The sequence below is a fragment of the Tamandua tetradactyla genome, chromosome 7 (assembly GCF_023851605.1).
Source record: "Tamandua tetradactyla isolate mTamTet1 chromosome 7, mTamTet1.pri, whole genome shotgun sequence".
In the NCBI taxonomy this organism is placed as follows: Eukaryota; Metazoa; Chordata; class Mammalia; order Pilosa; family Myrmecophagidae; genus Tamandua; species Tamandua tetradactyla.
This window is the reverse complement of record NC_135333.1, coordinates 107774517-107794876: the sequence shown is the minus strand read 5'-3', so window position 1 is coordinate 107794876 and position 20360 is coordinate 107774517. Positions and strand designations below refer to the sequence as shown.

Genomic DNA, 20360 nt, shown 5'->3' with positions numbered 1-20360 from the left:
ACCTTTCTATGCCTTGATTCCTTGAATTGAGATGCCCTCCCCTTGTTCCTTATCCCCCATTCTTCTCAACCAGACAAACTCCTTCCCACTCCTCCTTCAGACTTCCAGCTCAGGCTTCACGTCTTTCACAAATTCTACCCCCTGACCTTCAATATCCTGTAACCCCTGCTCTCCTCATCTGGGTAGCATTGTACTCCCACTCTATTCTAGAACGAACTGTGCATTGTACTGTGTTTTATCTTACTGTTTTGCCTTTTAGGGCTTCCTACCAGACTGGAACAAAGTAGGGATTCTATAAATGTTTGCTGAATGAATGGATGAACGAATGAATATAAGGCAATGTGCTACCCACTTCTGCTAGCATAGAGAAGATCTGGTCTTCACCACAGATGTCAAGTTTTTAAAATGTTTGGGTCCCTGCTAGAAAATGAAATGCTAACAGACTTATGCAAATTTAAATGTCTTTTCTTGAACTTTGGAAACTGAGAAGTTAAGTCCCTGTGGCTTCAGAACCTACACACTAACAACCTCTCTGAAGACTCGGCCACATCTGTTCCCATTCTATGCTTGAACAATGCGGGCTTTGGGACCGAACTGTGGAACTCGGTACTTATCCCTGTGCAACTTTTCCTGATATAATTGATCCCACTGCTTAGGCTGCTCAAATATTTAGAATCCTCATTTTGTTATCTAATATTCTGGCCATCCCTCCCAGCTTTGCCGCCTGCAAAAATTAGGTCTGCAGACCATCTACATGTTCATCAAATCATAGATTACAGCATTGACTGAGAGCTGATGACCATGTCCTCCTGTGAGCTGTCATCAGTGCATTAGCCAGATACATATTTGGGTTCAGTTGCTCAAGACCTCACCTACCTAAGAAAAAATAAGGGGATGGGTGATAAGAGTAATTGGAGAGACCCAGGCATTCACAGGAATTTGGGGAAATGGTCAATGTTTTCACAGCCCCTCCCTCTTCGGGATCCAACAGTCCCACACCAAGTCTGAACACTCTTATAGAATTAGACCAGATCTGAGCCAAGTTTCAGGGATCCCAGGATATCTGATCTAGGAGATACAGGAAGGGGTGGATCAAGTATCAAATTCCAACCTGGATTGTTCTGCGAATTCCACCTGAGCTGGACCCAGGAAAGAAAGTCATTGCCATCCTGATACTGGATGCTGAGAGGAGGAAGAGAGAAGTCCCAGTCAGCTCTGGGGGTGGTGGGCGTCTGTGTCTGGGAGGAGAATGAAGAAGTCACAGATGCGACTTATTGAGCACCCTGGGGCCTCCCCACTGCCCTCTAACCTGCATCCAGAATCCTACTGATTTTCTGGACAGGCCCGTGCCACTCTGACCCAATCGTGTCTAATTAAAAGTCTCGCAGACACCTGTAAACCTTGGGAACAGCCAGCGTCGGGCCAGGCCTCAGGCAAGGACAGGGTCCCTGACGGTGTCAGCGCCCAGTGCCTGTTTCTCCTTTTGCCCACCAGGGCAGCCCAATAGATGAAGGAGCCTGTCAGGAGAGGCAGCCCAGCCTGCAGGACTGTGGGCACCAGGTTAAGGATGCCAGGGAAACCTTCCTGACGGCCTTTCTGTTTCCTCTGCTTCCTCTAGCCCCACTTCCAGCCGTCACTGATTTAAACTTCTCACCATCTTCCATCCGGGAGCCCCAGGGGAGCGGCAGGGCGGGGTTTGTGGAGCAGTCCTGGGACTGAGTGATAAAGGGGCTGGGGGAGAAGCCAGCTGCACTTCCGTCCTGATAGGGACCCCACCCCAAGAGGCCCCCTGTGTTGACAGGAAGGACTTGAGGTGGTAGAGGTGTGGACGAAGAGGATATCAGTGGCTTCGGCAATCCTTTTGCCTTGGAAGATGACCGTTGTCTGCTCATTCATTCAGCAAATTCTTATCACAACTCCTCCTACTATGCAGCCGGCCCAGAGCCCCCCTCCACCCTGCTCACTGGCCCTAAGAGAAGCAGAGTATCTGAGGGCCTGGTCGCCCTCAAATACTACTGGTGTCTCCTGTTAGCTGTGCAACTTTGGGAAATGACGTGAGCTCCCTGAGCCTCTGTTTCCTCAACTCTGAGTGGGGGATCCTATTCTTCTTGAAGTAATAAGCATGGTGCCTGGCAAGGCCACGTCTAGGGCAGCAGTTAGCAGTGGAAATGGCGCAGAGCGGGGGCCAGAATTTGAACCCTGACCCTCCTGCTTCCAACCTTGTGGGACCATTGGCAATTTGTGTACCCTCCCTGGCCCTCTCATTGATAAAGCGAGGATCATAATAGTACTTCCTTCATAGGTGTTGTGAGGACTAAATGAGTTAATATGTAGTGTTTAGAGTGGCACCTGGCACACAGTAAATGCTCAATAAAGACCAGCCTTTATTATTATAATTTGCATCTTCATCTGGTGAGCCTCTCCTTTAACCAGATATCTTCTCCTTTTCAACCCAAGGGGACCCAGCACCCTCCAGCCCCACAATATGCGCACATCCCAAGTGAGGGTTGGAAGAAGTAGATGTTGGGGCTCAAAGGTGGACCCCTCTTGTGAGGATCGGAACTGACACCATTGCTGGGCTCTGAGGAGAGCGGGTGCCCTGGCCCAGCCTGTGATGCCCACGGACCTGCTCCCTCTCCAGCCCTGTGGTGCAGGCTGGGCAGCTCCTGGCTTGAGGCTGAGCTGGCCTGAGGTAGGAGGAGCTGGTGGTGGAGATGCAGCTGAGGGGCGCCTGGCACTGGGGCACTCAGCTCCGTCCCATTATCTCCTCCTGCAAAGCCTTCTCCACCCGTCAACCCTCAACCGAGATTACAGACCCTCAACTGTCTCCAACTGCTCTGATTCGTGGATAAGGCAGGACCTCAGCCCCACTGCCCCCAACACACACACAACCCCTCACACAACCTCTGCCATGCGGGGTTAAGGAGGCTGCCTGCTTCTCCTGGAGCAGGGACTGGGGAGGGCAGGGGCCAAGGTCCTAGCTAGATCTAGGACCAAGGGCGGCACTGTGACAGCCCCACCCCTACTCTCCAGAGCTTGAGGCGGAAGGCAGGTCTCTGAAGGTAGAGATCCCGGGGTCTCCCTTGGTCTTCCTTGTGACCCAGTGCTGCGCTCCTCGCCTTCCATCTTTTGTGTCTCTGACTCTCTGTGTCTCCCCACCGCTTTGGCAGTTTCTGCCTCTTAGGCCACTCTTCCCCCATCCCCGGAGCCCCAAAGCTACACACCTGGCTCTTCACATCAGATAACCCAACCACAGCAGTTCCCCTCGCCCCCAACCCAGCTCCCAGCAGCGCCCTCGCCCCCTGTCCTCTTCCTCCCCTGCCTCCCCCCACTTCTAGCTTCCTGACTCACCTAGGTTCCCCTGGGGAGGGCAAGAAAGGGGGCCCCCCTAGGCCTTACTGGGTAATGAGGGTGTGAGAAGACAGCTCTTCTTAACCCCCAACACACACGCACATGCACATGCTTGTGCAGGGGAAACTCGATACCCCAGGCAAGAGTGAGGGGAAGGGGCCCAGGGATCAGGCCTTGGGTTGTGAGGATAATTCAGCCCGAGGAAGTGGGGGGCTTGGGGGACGTGGCAGAAAGAGGCTGCCTCTGGGGCTGGGGTGCCACAGCTTCCTGCTTCTAGGCAAAGGGAAACTTTCCTTTTCCAGGGCTTCCTGCTCCTGTGAAGTCATCTCAAGTCTTAAGGCTCTAGGCCTTCCCAGCAGGGCAGCCTCGGGCCAGAGTCTGTGCTGGGGAAGTGGGTATGATCCAGTCCATTCCCAGCCCCAGCCCCTCCCACTCAGGAGGCCAAGTGAGGGAGGAGGTGGGGGTGGGTCCCATTGTGGGGCCAGAGGTGCTGAGAGGGGGGGATACTGAGGAGGTGGAGGCTGAGGGTCAGGAGGCCAGGATGGGGTAAGAGCTGGGGCAGACACCGTGGGAAGTGGAGTGGAGCAAGGACTGATGCTTGCTTGGGAGCAGGGACTGGAATTTTTAATGCCTCTCAACAACAAATGAATCATAGGCAAATTATGTGGCGTAAATAAAGATGTGTTATTTCAAGGCCCCAGCGTGTCGTTGTAGGAAGAGAGCTGAGGGAGGAGGAGCAGGAGGCTGCCTGGGGGCCGGATGGTGCCTGTAGGTGGGGACCCAGGTAGAGTTCCTGTGGGGGGCGGTGGAGGTGATGACCCACCCACCCACAGCCCCGTCACCTTTGGGGTGATGTGAAACAGCAGGTGGCCGACCACAGCCCGCCAACCCCTCCCCCAGAGCAGAGCAGCCCTCACATCCCCTAAGCTCCTTGGGGAGCCCCCATCACTCCCCCAACCACTCCTCCCCCAACCTGGCTTTGGCCCACTGTTCCCCTCCCCCAGGGCCTGCTCTTCTCCTCCCTGGGTCCTGCCTTCGGGGGGGGGCCCCCCCAGGCTCAGGACAAAGCCTTATGCTCAACTGCAGCGGAAGAGTTAATGGAGCCCCAGGAATCTCTAGTGGACAGAACACCCTGGAATCCAGATGGGAAATCTGGGGTGAGCACTTGGCCAGTGCCCCTCAGAGTGGGCTTTCCTTTTATCAGGACAGGCAGAGCTGATTTTCACAGCGACAGCGTGATCACACTGGAGCTAAGTAAATGCTTGTTAGATGACGAAATTCGTGACCTTGGTAGGTGGCCACTGACCACCTCATAGTCAAGTCTAGGCTGCCGTCCAGCCTTGTCCCCACTCTCCACAGCTCTTCGCAGTTTTGGCCATTATGAAATAACAAAAACACGCATACTCATACCACCCTACATAATCATTAAGTATGGCACATTATTTCCTCTCATTTTTCCTTCCATGCTTATGTGTTTTTCGTACAGTTGCATCATAGAACATGCACAAAGCCATATTCTCCTGTGATGCCATGCTGCACTCATAAACATCTTTTTCATCTTTTTAACAGCTTCATCATTTTCTAAGTGGAAACATCATAATTTAACTCACAATTTTCCAATTGTAGGTGTTCAAACTTTTTCTAATTTTCCATATAATAAAGAATGTGCTGGTAACATAATTATGCACCTATTCTGACACACCTCCCCAAATTTTGATTATTGAAATCCAGTTTAGGGCACAGTTCCCAGAGTGGGGTTATTGAGTCAAGGGGTAAAAGCATTTTATAGCTCTTACTATACATTGTCAAAATGATTTCAAAAGAGGTTACACCATTACCAGTAACATACACACCTTGCCTCACACTTGCCAAGGTTTGAAAATGGCACCTACCTTCATCCTGTTTTAATTGTCATTTCTTTTATTACGATGAGGCTGAGCATTCTCCCACCTTTGCTCACTAGCTGTGTTTCCTCTTTCCCTGAAAAGTTTGTTTCTGTGCTTTGAACTTGGGTCTACTACTGTTTCAGTGCTTCTCGTCAACTTGTGGGAGCTTTCTCTGTAAGGATGATTTTAAAACACTGTTGCTTGCAATCATACGCACATCCCTCCCTCTTGACATTCTCTCCCACTTTGGATTTTGACACGGAACTTTCTCCTGCTTCGTTGAAATCTCCCCATGCTCCCTCTCAGCCTCCTTCTCTGGCTTCTACCCCTCTACCCACCTGAAATCTTTGTTTTCTCAGTTTCTATATTTAGCATACTTCCAGTTCCCTATCCTTTCCTCCTTTCCTCTCACCTCCACCCCCGACTCTAGTGATCTCATCCATGCCTACAACCTCAGCTCTCACTTATGACCCCAGCTCATCATCCTAGGACTGGCTCTAGCTCTAGACGCTTGAAAGCCAAAGTGGGTGGCTGCTTCCTAGAGCAAATTAACCCTCAACCATCGACCTCGGCAGCCTCCTCCACTTCTTGGACACCTCCTTGCCAGTAAGGAATTGTAAAGGGTGAAGAAGAGGTTAAGCCAACAGGTCATCTAGACCTGTGCAGTCCAATGCAGTAGCCACTAGCCATATGCGACCACTGAGCATTTGAAATGTGGTTCATCCAAATTGAAATGTGCCGTAAATACAAAATGCACACTGGATTTCAAAGTTCTTTTTCTTAGTCTGAAAAAAAAACATATAATATCTCATTAATGATTTTTTATATTTATTGCACACTGAAATTATTCTATTGAAATGTATTGGATTATATAAATAATTATTAAGTTAATTTCACCTGTTTATCTTTTTTAGTGCGGCTACTAGAAAATTTAAAGTCACATATGTGGCTCACATTATGTTTCTATTGGACAGTGCTGGTCTTGACCCTCTCAGTGGGTGAAACATGGGGCTCCAGGCTGAGGAGGCAAGCACCACTGGAATGACAGGCGACGCAGAGATAGGTACAGGCCCTATGAAGATGTGGGTCAGCCAAAGGTCCAACCAGATACCTCAGGACAGATTCTAAGTGGCCAGTCTCTACCAGGCAAAATGAGGCAAAGCAAAGCCACCTTTCCTGGGCAATTCCTTTAGTCCTTGACTTCATAAGGCTATCTGAGCTGGGGCTTGACTCTCCTGAGGTTGTCCCCATGGATGCCCAGTTATTCTTGGGAAACAGTCACCTAGAGCCACTCCAGAGCATTGGATCTCCTTCCCCTCAACAGTTTATTATTCCACTTAGGCCAGGCCCTGGATTCCTCTCTAGAAGCCAGGAGGCATCCTTCCCCTTTTCTAAAGTCCTCTCTCCTACCGACATGGGCTTAGGCTCAGTCCACCTATAGTTTGGGAGAGTATGAGGGATGGATACAGCCTCAGCCTGATCCTGGGCTTCTAGAATGTGCAGGCATTTTTTGTGCTCCATTTCTATTGCCAATCCTTCCTGTTATCCCACTCATAGGGAAGAGAAAGTGAACAGGAGGGGGCCTGGGGTGGCGGGCACACCCATTGGAGTGCCCTTCCCCTCTGTCTTACTCTCCCTTCTCCTGTGTCCCAGCTGAGCCATAGAAGGGCACTGGGAGCTGGACCACAGTGCCCGTGAGTCTGCCTCTCCCTCTCCCTGCCTAGATGATGCCACCTCTCCCAGGTCCTGGCCTGGATCCCAAGGCCCCAGGCAAGTGGGGGAAGGGAAGCCACTCCTACTTTCCCAGTTGCTGCTGCTGCTGCCTCTTCCTGTTTTGCTAAAACTCTGGCTCTGGACCCAAGGGGGTGGGAGAAGTTGCCAGCTGCTCCCGCCCCCCCAAAGGTCAACCTTATCCCCCTGGTCCTCTTAGTTATTTATAGCCCCCCAGGTTCTGGATCTTTCCTCTCTCAAATGTCAGCAGCTGTGGCCATTGCCCTAGGGATGCAGCCAGATGTGTGGATCACTCCAGATGTGAGGTGCCAGGATTTGGCAGAGGAGGTAGGCCCTTTCTCTGGTCAGTATGGCATTCCCTTCAGGCTGGTCCAGGCTTCTGTCAACTCTGAGACAACACCTGGCTAGGTAGAGTTGGAGAAGGTTCCCATAGCCTGCACGCCCCAGGAGGGTCAGCGTGGGCTGTAAACCACACATGGATCAGAAAATGGGTCAGTACTTATTTTGAGAATTAATTCAAAGATGAAAACTGAGTCTCAGAGACAGACAGGACACTGTCTTTCTTCTGTTACTACGTTAATGTTCAAGCTTTACCACTAGCAGAGCTCAGCGTGTGCCAGGCACTGTGCTAAGCACTTTATATCCTGAGCCCATGAGCCCTCAGACAACCCTAGCATGTTATGTACTTCATACTCAGACAGAAAATCAAGCCTCAGTGAGGCCAAATTATGTGCCTAAGATCATGCAGTGGGTAAGTGGCAAATTCCAGCCCAAGCAGTTAGACTCCAAATCCTAGCCTTTAACCACAATCCACCATCACCTCCCTGTATCCATTTCCTCTATGAGTTTCTAAGTGATCCCTTGAAAGCCCAGCACAGAAAACACCAGAGTCCAGGCATCAGGTCTGCCCAAGGGGACCAGGTGTTGTCTGGATGGCTGTCTTTCTGCCTCCTACCTCCAGCCATGTAGGTTAAGCTAGCGTGTGGGTTCTGATGGGACAGAGATTTCTAGAATCACTGTTCCAGCCTCCCTTGATCACGCAGGCACAGCGAGGGGCACATGGGAGTAGGACCACTTCCCTAGCCCGGAACAATCCCCTGGTCTGTCAGGTCCCTTTCAACTTGGAACTGCTTTGAGTCTGAACCCATCATCCTCTTTACAGCATGTGTTGTTGGAACCCCTCCTCTGACAGTTCTGTCCACTCCAGGTTCTTTTCTTAGTCTTCATCCTGCACCCCAGGGGATGATGAATTCTTCAGTGATAAGGACTGTGGCTATTCTGCCTCTGTGCCCGACAGCCTGGCCCAGTGCCTGACATGGAGTAGATGCTCAGATCAATAAATATGAGTTGATGAAAAGGAGTATGATGGTGCTCCTTAGCCAATGCCAACCTTATTTCACCCTGATCTCGAACCATTTCTTTCTTTCCTGCTTCCACTGCCCTGACACATGGGGCATAATCCAAACCCACCCTAAAAGATGCTCCAAAGTGAAGGAAGGTGAGGACCTCCTCAATGGTCTTTCCTGGAGATTCGGAGGCCAGTGGTGGGTGCCTCCAGAGAGAAAATATTATGATTTATGGCCAGGTGAGGTCCTGCCCTTCACCCAGTATAGCCACTGGGGCCACAGCAGATACTTCTGGGGCAGGTGACAAGGCCGAGCCCACAGCCCACCAATGGGTGAGATCACAGCATCCCTGCAAGGGGCCCAGTGGAACAAGTAATTGAGATCTGGCTGCAGAAAGGCATTTTGTAACTCAGACAAATTTTTTGTTTGCTCATTATTAGAGTATGGCCCATTGGCTGCCTCTCTGCCCATAATCTCTGCTGGCATAGGCATCTCCAGGGCTGGGCAGTGTGGGGGTAAAGAAGACCTAGAAGGCAGGTGGCCCATCACCAATTAACTATGTCATCTCCAGCAAGCTGTTTCCCCCTCTGGTTCTCAGTTTCCCTATCTGTAAAACTCGGGTTTGGATTAGATCAGACCATCAGAAATCTAACCACACCTCAGAATTATCTGGGGAGTTTCAGATTCCTGAGCACAACACCACCACCTCCTCACCCCCAAGTCTGAGATGATCTGTGATGGAGCCCAGGAATCTGTTTTTCACAGTTCTCCTAAGTGATTTTGACATAGTGCCAAGTTTGGGGGACCCTGTAGACTATAAAACACTTGCAGCTCTGGAAGCAAAGATTCGAATACAGGGAACGGCCATTTCAAGAGGCTTTGGTGCTATGGAGTTCTCTCCGTGGGCAGGTGGGGGGTAGTTATTTCATCATCATCATCATCATCATCATCATCATCATCATCATCATCATCACTATTTTGTTTTCCTGCTGGTGTTATTGATGCTGAGGGATGTGGTTGTGCCCCCCTGTCTGTCTGTATCATTACCAATGCCCCCGTTAAAGGAAGCCCTCGCTTACTTCAGGCTTGGGAGTGGGGCAGGGAGAGAAAGGAAGGGAAGAATGGGCCTTCCCTGGTAGGTGGGGCCTCTTGGCACAGGAACCTCTCTCTCCCTCTCTTCTGGGTGGAGTTTGGCTGGATGAGCTTTGGCGTCGACCTCTGGGGCTAAGTGAGTCTTTCCCCACCCGTTTTCCTCCCCCACTTTCCCGTATTAGCTGCTTCTGCCTTCGGGACTGCCCCTTCTACCCCTCCTTTCCCAACTTCCTCCCCACACTCCTTCCAATTCTCACCAGCCTCGTTCTTGAGCAGCTAAGCTGTTTGCCACCCCCTGCTTTCTTGCCTCGCCCTTGCACATGCCATTCTCCCTACCTGGAACGCCACCTCCCCTTCCCCCCAAACGGCACCACTGATCGCATTTCTGGGCTCCTTCAAGACCCGGTGCAAAACCTGCCTTCCTCATTTAGGCCCTGTTCTGCTCAGGTCTCTCATTCACACTTGGAGTAACTGAATCGGGACACTGCTCTAGATTCAGAAAAACCAGTAGAGATGATCTAAACCAGTCCCCTTGTTTGATAGACGAGAAAACTGAGTTCCAGAGAGGTCGTGACTTGGCCTAGATCACTCAGATAGTGAGCGAGACGTTGCAATCATTGGCTTTGTAAGAGGTTTTCAAATATTTTATGTGTTATTTCCTCCATGCAGCGTGATCAATATGAGGTCAGAGGCCATATTTTTGTTTTTGACTTTCATGTTCTTTATCTCCACAATGTGGGGGGTGTGTGTGTGTGTGTTGTTTATTCAGGGACTGAAATAAGCAATCCTAATATTTCTTATACTATTGGACAATAATTCTTAAACTCACAGTGGTACAAACTTTGGCACGTACTATCCGTAGGATCTCAGACCAGCCGTGTGAGGGAGGGAGCCAAGGCTATTGCCAGTTTACAGAGCAGGAAACTGAGACATTGAGAGCTGCGACCCAGGAAGTTAATGGCAGAACTGGGCCTAGAACACAAGATCCCCGACTCCTGGCCCAGGGCCTTGGTATGCACTGTGCCTCTCCTTCAGCTCTACTTGTGATTCTGGCCAGGGACCCAGAATGTTCAAGGGGGTGACCTCCGCTGGCCTTTGCATTCGTTGCACCTTCTCCATCGTAGGGTTGGGGAGCGCCTCTCTTTGGCTTCCTGCTCCTCCCCATCCTGTCCCACCATTTTCTCCCTGTGTACCCCCCACTGCATTGCTGGCACATAGACACATACTCAGAACTGCAGGTGTCTAGGGTAACAGACCACAGGGGAAACCACACCACCTTTGTTGACATTGGAGGGAGGTAGGGGGACGGGGGGAGGGAACTTGCTTAGTTTCTCCCCACCTGCCTCGGTCCTCACTTTCATCTCCCTCCCAACCTGAGCCATCTGGACTGAGAGCAAGGCTCCACCCTCTTCTGATTTATCCATCTACTTCTGGCCCAGAAGGATGGGGTGTCTCCTGAATTAGGCATAGAAATCCTAGGTGAGAGTCCACCTACTTGCACCTTAAAGCCACACACATACCCTACTCTCCCCAGAACCCTCACACAGCCTCTCTGATCCTGCCTGTGCTGTGAAACAGGGAAGGCTGAGAACCACGAGATGAGGCCACACGGCCGGGGGTCAGTAAAGCAGGAAACTTTGGCATCTGGAATGTCACGCATAGACCAATAGGGACCTTAACTAACCAGACTACATGGGGGCAGGAGACCTGGCAGCAGCTTCTCCATTGTTTTGATCTGCTAGAAGAAATTGCCCAGGCTCTGAATCAGACAAACTTGGGAATAGTCACTTACTGACTCTGACCTTGGGCAAATCGTTTTGTCTCTCTGAGCTTTAGTTTGCTCACTGAAACAATGGGGATAATAATGAGATGCAAGTGAAAGGGCCTCGAACTGCATATGATACATAGGAGACACTTAAGAAATTCTAATTAGCCTCTCTCCTTCCCTCCCCCTCCCTTACTTTCTTTTTCTTATTTCTGGTCCCATAAAACCCTTTATTTGGAAGTTACTGCCTCACTCAGTAAATGTGCAGGTCCAAAACCCTGAGAATTAGCACTTGATCCTGTGTCCAGAAATTGAGATGCAAAGCCAAACCCAATGTGATGGCTGTGCATTTGTCGATCTCACTGAGACGTTGGGAAATAGGCACTTTTGGGTTGGTTACAGTAGCTGCCAGGTAGCTTTATGGGGAGTGTGTGAGAAGCATGGGCTTGGTAGAGGGATTGTGGCTGCAGCCACCGTGTCTACAGGGTGGGACAGGAGTGGCCTCAGAGCCCTGAGGTTTAGACCAGATGACTTTTGGAGCTTGAATTCTGGCACAAGGTAGGCAACTAATGATACCTGTTGAATGAATGGATGTATGGCCCTGTCAATTACTAGTTAGTTGTGTGACTCTGGTCAGTTCTTAACCTTTATGAGCCTCAGTTTTCACAACTATAAGATGAGCATAACAAGATTTATTGTTAAGAATAAGTGATCTGAAAGAAAAAATGATCTGATGATTTAACATAATGTTTGCTACATGGCAAACAGTCAGTAAAAGGTGGCTAACTAAGGAAAATATATGAGAAGGAGAAAGAGAAGGCCTAGCAGGCCCAGAGCCATAAAGGGAAGCAGAGGGGGTGTCCTCAGACTCTACAGTGACCACAGTTTCCAGGGAATACTCAGGGAACCCAACCCACATCCTTTGGGACAGTCTCTTGTGCTAGGTGAGCAGGTGGCGAGAAGCCTGGACTCAAGAGCCTTTAAAAAAAAAACTTCTTGTGGCAACCAGAGCGGGGGGGCAGAGGGGGTGGTGATGGTGGTGAATTTTTTCTGTCTCACATCCCTTAGAATTCCTGGGGGCTCTCTAACATATCCAAGCAGGGGACATGTGACTTAAAAACTGGCTTAGGACTTGCCATGTGTGTGTGGTGGGGGGGAGGGCAGGGGGAGGAGAGGGAGTAAAGCTGGCAAGGGAAGGAGGGACACGGTCCAGCTTCCCAGATGTGGATCGCATATGCTGTCTTCCTCTCTGTCCACCACTTTGGAGGCAGTAAGTCATAGTGTATGTAGAAAGCCATGTGCTGGGCACTGTGGGGACACACAGAGGCAGGGGGAGACTCAGGGCAAAAAAACCAGTAATCAGGTAAAAATGAGAAAGGTGGCTCACAAACAAATGCACTAATGATGCATATAATATAGATAATCAAACAAGGGCCTGACTTGAGAACAGACATAACTACAGGAGTCCTAGCGGATATGGCGGGGACTGGGGAGGTAGGTTATGGGGGGCGGCGCATGGTGGGGCTGTAGAGGGGAGACAGCAGGGGAGAAGTTGGGGTCTGCAGTAGCCAAGCTGTTCTTCCAGAGGCTTTGGGCACTAAGGAGCGATTTGGAAGGAGGACAATCTGGTTTGGCAGTGAGGGCTGGAGAAAACATGCTGTAGCTAAAAGTACATGTGTCCTGTAAACTCAGCATGGAGAGCCATGAAGCAAAGATGACCAGGGTGGCTCAGCTGGGGGACAGTCCTCAAAGATCATGGATGCTTGTCCCAATTCAACAAGTATCCACACTGGGCTTGAGTTTTGTGCAAGTTGCAGAATAAGGCACCAGGAGGGATGCTCCATGACTCCAGCAGTGGCTGGGCTCAGGGGATGTCCAATCTTGATCACTCTTGGGAAAGAAGGAGAGTTGAGACAGCTAGAACCAAGTGGGTGAATGAAGGTAAATGTATAGAGAAACAATGGCATACTCTGGGGTGGCATGGTTGGGTCATTTAGGGGGAGGAAAGGGTCCCTCTAGCTACAGAATCAGGGAAAACCTTCTGGTTTAGGATGTGAATCTTGAGGGCTGGAAAGATTTCAACAGGTGGAGAAAAGGACTGGGGAGGACATTCATTCTGGAAGGAACACCAGGAGCCATGGCAAGAGAGTAGGAAAGCATGAGGACTTTATGGAGAGCCACCACCAACGCAGTTAGGCTGAAATAATAGTAATAATAGCAACTAATATTATTGAGCACTAAGTACCTGGAGACACTGGCCAGAAGAAAAGCAAAAATAAAGGGGGTGAGGCGGTGTAGCATGGTACCATGTTCCAGGAGGGCTCAGATGCCAGGAAAGGAGTGTGTGAAAGGAAGTTAACAAGGGCAGAGGGGTAGGTCTGCCTGCTAAGTGGGCTCTGGGACAAGGAAAGGGGTTGAGATAGGAAGTCAGCTGTTGAACATCCCAGGTAGCCACAGATACATGAGGCCTGAGCTGTGCCTGAGGGAAAAAGGAACCTATGGTCAAAAGTCTTCCCTCAACAAGGCAGAACTGTCCTAGGCCAGGGTGGACTCTTTCCAGTTTGACAGGGCTCTGCCTCTAGACACTTGCCTCAGTTTCTCCTTCTGTAGAACCGTGAGACTCCTGGGGTTCCTGGTCTTGAGGGAAGTAAGATGGGGACAGAGGCAAACTGCTCCCTGCCTTCCAGCAGTGGTGCCTCATGCTGCAGGAGAGCGCAGCGTTTCTGGATTTGGGGCCTTCCCAGGAGGGGTTGTGTTTCTGGCCCAGCAGATTGCCCGAGGCTGACACGGCTGACAGGCCAGGCTGTGAAGCACAGCGCTAAGGTCCTCAGTCCCTGACCCCTGAATCTGACCTTTTTGTCCAGCTAAAAGGGGGGAGGGAGGCAGGGAGGGCGGCTGCTTACAGCCGGCCCTGAGCTGAGTTTATTAGTTGAGGGAGGGCTGGAGGCGGCTGCATTCCGACACACAGACTGGAACATTTCTGTGATTCGCTGTAATGCACTGGGAGACACTGGGCACATTGCTGAAGTTTGACTCATAGGGACCGGGAGGGGGGAAAGGAGGGGGCGTTCGTGGGGGAGAGGAGTGGGAGGAAGAGAGGAAGAGGAGAGGAGGGAAGGAAATCCCTTGAGAAATTTCTTTAAAAAAAGAAAACTTTCAAAATCCACATCACCCCACCCCCTTTTTCTTTTAATAGGAACAGGCTGGACCCTTCTGTTCCCCTCAGCAGGGGCTGGCGGGGGTGGGGGTGGGGGGGTGGGAGGTTACCAGTGGGGGAGGGCTGGGCAGTGATTCAAATCAGATCCTGGAACTTTCCTCAGGCAAGTTGTGCGTGTGGATGTCGGGGGGAGGGGGTTATCGGTCTGTGATTCCTTGCGTGGGCCACGAGACACCACGCGTGTCCGACTGTCCCTATGTGTAGCTGTTTGCATGTGGACTGTACGTGGGTGTAGGTCTGTGCACGGGGGCACTTCCCTGGAGTGTGCGTCTGTGTGAGAGATGCTGCCCTTGTGTAAACATGGATGTATGCTCGTGTATCTGGGTTTCCAAGTGTGCGTGCGCTCAGGTATCTGGGAATTCCGGGAATTGTGTGCGGGTCGGCGCGCCGCGGTTCGTGGTCGGCGGGAGCGCGGCGGCAGCTCGCGGGTCGGAGCTGCGGCCCGGCGTTCCGGGTTGGGCGCCGCTTCCTCGGCCGTGCGCCGCGCCCCGCCGCGATCCGGCCGCGCGGTGTGTCTGCGGCCCGCCTCTGCGCCGCGCAGTGCAGTGTCTGCCCGGCTTGTGCGTCCCAGGCCCGCGAGCGCCTGCCCCCTCCCTCCCCTCCCCCTTGGCCCGCTCTCAGACTCAGATAAAGCATTTCCTTCCATTGTCATCCTACCCGGCCGGCCGGGCTGCCAGGGCCCTCCCCCTCCCGGCCCCCTCCCTTCCTCTCGCCGTCTCACAGTCGCTCTGAAGCCTCTGGCGACTGGGGGGATGTGAGGCCGGCGCCCCAGCCCCCCGCCCCGCCATGAGCCCCCCGCTCTGAGGGCCCCGGCCCCTGGATGCACAGCCCCGGCACTGGTGAGTACTGGGCGGCCGCCCCCCGCCCCGCCCCGCCCTGCGCGCTGCACTCAAGCGCCCGCCCGCCCGCCTGCATGGGCTCGGGCTCGGGCTCGGGCTCGGGCTCGGGCTGCAGGTCGGACTCCGGCTCCTTCGGCTCCGGCTCCGGCTCCTGCTCGGGCTCGGGCTCGGGTCGACTCCGCGGGCCGGGCTCGGCCTGGCGTGCGCCCCCGCCCGACTCTGCGGGGCTCTGGCAGGCTCCCGGCCGGGGTGGTTCCTGGGCCGGAGGACTCGGGCCTCCCGCGGGGCGGCCACATCCGCCCGCTCCGGGGCAGCGACAGGCCCGAGGGACGGAATCGGAGGCCCAGCGACCCATTCCCGGGGAAGACGAGCGGGGAAACCGGGGAGGGAGGGACGGCCGCCGCGGCCCTGGGAGGGGGCGGTGCTCGGGAGTGGAAGGTTTGGAAGCGGGAGGGCAAAGGGCAGGACCCACTGAGTTGGGACTGGACTTATGGGGCTGGACTTCAGCGCCCCCATCCCGCGGAACCGGGCAGGGCCCTACCCCGACTCTTCGGCTGCGAAATCGGTCCCCTGGAGGGAGGGTCGCGTGGAAGGAGGTTTTTCTGACCACCGCTTGCCACCCTTGCTCACCCATCAGGGTGGAGAGACACCTGTGCCCAAGTGAGCTGTGGAGGTGCTGGCAGAGGTGTGGGAAAGTGGGAGACCACAGGCTGTGTACTGAGGGGTGGAGGACAGGATGTGTGCCCCCCAAGCCTGGAGTCTGTTGTTGCCGGGAAGTGTGAGAGCAGGCTGCAAAACTGGCAGCTGAGCTGGGCTCCTCCAGTCAGAGCTGGTAGGCCTGTGGGCTGAGAGAGAGCCCTCTGGGGCCTGTCTGCAGGCAGCCCTGCCCCTTGCACCCCCATATTCTTCCCTCTGGTTGCTTATTGGGGTCTGACCTCGCCAGCCATTATTGCTCCTCCCACAAGTCCAGGCCATGACGTTGTCCCTGCTAGCTGTCCTGCATACGGAGAGGCTTTCCCCCTGCATCTGGACATTGGCTGCCTTGCTGTTGCCCATCACTCCCCACGCCCCTACTCGAGATCTGCTTGAGGCCCAGCTCTGCATGCCAGTTTTTAGGGTGAGAATGGGGCATTGTCCCTCAGTGGTCCTGCCAGAAACTCAGCATCTGGTTTCATCAGCCTTCTTCCCCAGATCTATCCGTGGATTCCAGTTGGGGATGTTCCTCAAGATGTTGCCACTGAGCTAGGTGACTGTGACTCAGTTCCCCATCCCCTAGTGGGACACCTAAATGACCCCTTCCTTTCCAGCAGGGCCCCACAGGCCAGATCCCTGCAATTGCTTTGACTGCCAGACACACTTCTCTTCTCATTCCCACCCTCTTAAACCTTTCCAGGCCCCTCTCCGGCTTCTGTAAACCATCTCTTAGCTCCTCATTGCTTAGTATCTTCATTGCTCCTCATTCTGCTCTCTGCTGTCTCTCTCTGCCCACCCTGATTATTAAGTGATTTACCTCTTCTTCACAGTCACTTCTAAGGGAAACTGAGGCACAAACCAGCACCCTGCTGTGATATACTCTGGAACCAGATCCCAGACCCATTAGGATTCCTCCTCCCCTGCCTTAAGTCTCCCGATGCTCCCTGCTCTGGCAGGGCCAGGATCAGAACAGGCTCAGATTCATCTCTTCATATTACATGAAGAATGGGCCTGGGGCAGTATCCTCCAGAGTCTCTGTGCTCCTTAGCTGGAGCCTATGTTGGGTGGGTATCACTCTGACCGCCAGGTCTTAAGTTGGGATCCTGAGGCTGTGAAGGTTGCAGACCAGGTCTTGCAGTGTCTAGAATGCAAGCTGGTCACTCTGCTTTGACACTGAAGCTCAATTTCTCTGTCAATAAAATGGGGATAAAATTCCAAGTGCATTTCCCAGAGCATTGCTGACTACAAAGAGATGATACGGTCTGTGGAGTATGGGGACCATTATTATACACACACGCACACGCACATACACACACACACACTTCCCTGAGATAACAGACCTCAGCTTTAGTCCTTGGTGTCTTCTGGGCATGAGAGAGGTTTTTCCCTTGCTCTGTCCCCTCCTCAATCCTGTTATAGAACCCTTTGAGTGAAAACTCATGTGTGATGGGGCAGGGTATGGAGTAGAGACCCTCTTATAGCTACTGTCATTCTTGCCCAAGGACCTAGAAGGCAGAAGCCTTTGTAACTCCCACCACATCTTTGTCTTCTTTCTCATCTTTCATTAAGAGCCAGTCAATTCTGAAGTTGTCAGAGGATGAGCTAATGCAAGGCCCAGGGTCGCTCAGCTAGGGAATGGCAGGTCATGCTATTCTAAGTCTGCTGGTGCCCATTCTCCTGTTCTAGCCTGGCTCAGGTCCTGTCTCACACCTGCCCCTCATGCCTGGGCCCTGGCCTATAATCCACCAGACTTGAGCTTCCAGTAGGATGTGGGATATTGCTGGAAGCAGGCTGGAGTCAGGCATGGGAGGTGGGGGGAGGGCATTTGTCCTCTCTGAGGCTCCTGGGACTGTGCATTTGTGTGTGTTGGATTTTTTCACTAGATGGGGCACTTCCTCTGGGGCAGGAAGCTTTGATTTCCTGTGGTAGTGATGGGGGGGTGGTTAGGGATTAGGAGTGGGGGGCTCAGTTCTGGGCTAAGTCTAATGTTGTTTGGAACCACTGAGGGGCAGAGTTTCTGCACAAGACTGCCTCTTCCAACCCAGGGGATATAGGAAGGAGAGCATGGCGGGGTGGGGGGGGTCCCAGGTTGAGGCTGGGGAAGGAGGCCAGGAGGGCATTGGGCTGGGGGGGTGGGCAACACAGCAGGAAGCTCGGTCAGCAGGTGACCCTGCCGGGTATTGTGTTTCCCTGTAATATTTTTCCCCCTGTTTCTGTGGTAACCTTCCCTGGGGGACTCAGGCTCTCGGGCTACAGGAAGGTGCCCTCAGACAGCCCCTTCCTTAGAGGCCTGAGTATTAGAGGAGGAGTCCCCAGATCTAGCCACCACCCTTTGGGTTCCCTAGGACCAGCCCTAGGAATCTGGGAGAGAGGTCTGAGCGAGCACTGACCCGAGAGCTGGGTGGAGGTCATTTGGCATCTCCCAAGAGGAAGGGAAGAGAGGCTCTGGACCTTGGGAAGGGTTCTGGGCACCTTGAATCACTGGTATCAGCTGGTGCTCCCTCTCATCCCATCTCTGCCGCCCCCCTCCAGCAGCCTCCCGCCCCCCCCCCCCCCACTCCAAGAGCATGCTGCCTGGGGCAAGGCGTAGGGGTGGGGGTGGGGGTGGGGGCAGCAGAGGCGGGAGGGATGTTTTCATTAGCAGAGCATAGCTCCCTTGGTCCTGGACCCGATCCCAGAGGGAAAATAAATTCAGGATAGCATGTATTTAGTGTGGGTACACATGCAAGGGGTGTGTGTGTGAACACTGGGTGTGTGTTGGGTGCGCGTGTCCCCGGGCTGCTTATGTAGATTGTGGTTCTGTGGCAATTTGTGACCCATGTGGCAGCTCCACGTTGGGTGTTTTTGGAATATGTACATGTGAAATCTGTATAGTATGCATTTTTGTAACTGATGGCTCTCTGGTTTGTGGACATGTCGGGGGGGGGGGGGGGGCCTGTATATCAGTGCAGGAGTGGCTTTTTTATAGTCATCCAGTTGTTGGTTGAAAAGCACTATCTCAGCCCTGGTCTTCAAATGCCAATTCCCAGGCCATCTGCTTCAGTGACCTGGGGAGTGCGTTCAGAATAAAAATTCTCAGGCCCCACTCCAGACCTGCTATGTTAGAAAGTGTATGAGGCTTAGGAATATGGATTTCAGCATGCACCTCAGGTGATTCTGGTGTGCAAAATTTGAGGACCACTGCCTTGGGCTGATCTCTTCATTCTTTTGAAGACACTGAGACCCTTAGAAGGTATGAGGCTTGCCCAAGGTTCCAGGGGTTATTAAAAGGAAGAACCAAGACAAACTCAACCTCTTGAGCCCTGTCCAGGACTCTCAGCTCACCCCTGCGTCCTTGCTATGCGCATGTGCATGCACCTCCATGTCAGCGGATGGAACAGGCCAGATGGGGTTGGCATGGGCATGCTGATTGGGATCTCCTCTTTCCCCTGGGGTCTGAACCTTCCTGACCTTTCTGTTCCTGTTATATCCTGCTTCTTCCTCTCTGGGGGAAATCCTGGAACTGTTGAGCAGCAACCCTAATGGTGATGTTGGCAAACAGGGAACCCCTTTACGAAGCCAGTCATTCAGCTGTTCATCCATTCATCAGATACTTAGTGAGCCTTGCTCTATGCTAGGCACTGGGCACAGATACAAGGTGAACACATAGGCAGAACTTCTAACCTCAGGAACTTCCACTCTAGTGGAGGAAACAAACAGTAACAAGTAAGCAAGTGAAGAAATGAGTGTGTATATATATATATAGTTACCCATTTTGATAAGCCCTGAGAAGGAAATGAAGCTGGTACAGCAACAGAGAATATCAAGATGGGACTTACTTAGCTGGGGTGGCCAGAGGACGCCTCTGTGAGGACACACTGATGACTTCTCACCTCCCCTGGCTAGAAATGGGCCCTTAGTATCTCTGAGCCATGCCTGGGAACTGTCTGAATCGGGGTGGGGGTGGGGGGCGGGTTACGGGGAGGTCCTGGGCAGACAAATATACTGAATTACCAATCTCTTGCCTGGCATGGAAGATAGCAGGATAACAGGATCTTCTCTCCTCAGCAGCCCCCAAACATTCACAAAGGAGGACAGAAGAAGGAAGAGTAGAATTGGGCCAAAATTGAGGCTTTTCTGCTGCATGGGGTCGCAGCTTTTTCCTTTATAGGCCTCCCTTCCTGGGAACCCACTGGGTGCAGGGCCTTGTGGGAAGAAGGCAGCCTCTCTCCAGGAGCTCTTAAGCTCCACCCCATTCCTGACCCTCCTGCCTCACCGTCCTCCCACCTCATTCTCTTCCTTTCCCTCTCCCCACCTGGGGAATTACTGTGCCAAGTCCCTCCCCCTCAGGTCTAGCCTGGCTGCTTCTGTGGCCACTGGGATTTATTTACCCGGCTCAGGAATCACTGAGGGGAGAGGGGTTGAGGCTCACAGGGCCCTTAGCCTTGGAAGAGAGGACAG

The 20360-nt window shown here is 52.7% G+C and overlaps 1 protein-coding gene across 1 annotated transcript in view; it reads left to right on the top strand.

Annotated features, from left to right (window-relative positions):
* The first annotated feature begins 15062 nt into the window (after positions 1 to 15062).
* HDAC7 (histone deacetylase 7) overlaps positions 15063 to 20360 on the top strand; it is a 38267-nt gene continuing 32969 nt past the window's right edge. Inside the window, exon 1 of the mRNA XM_077170680.1 lies at positions 15063 to 15227. Coding sequence (XP_077026795.1) covers positions 15209 to 15227 — 19 coding nt within the window. The 5' untranslated portion in view covers positions 15063 to 15208. The remainder of the gene's footprint in view (positions 15228 to 20360) is intronic.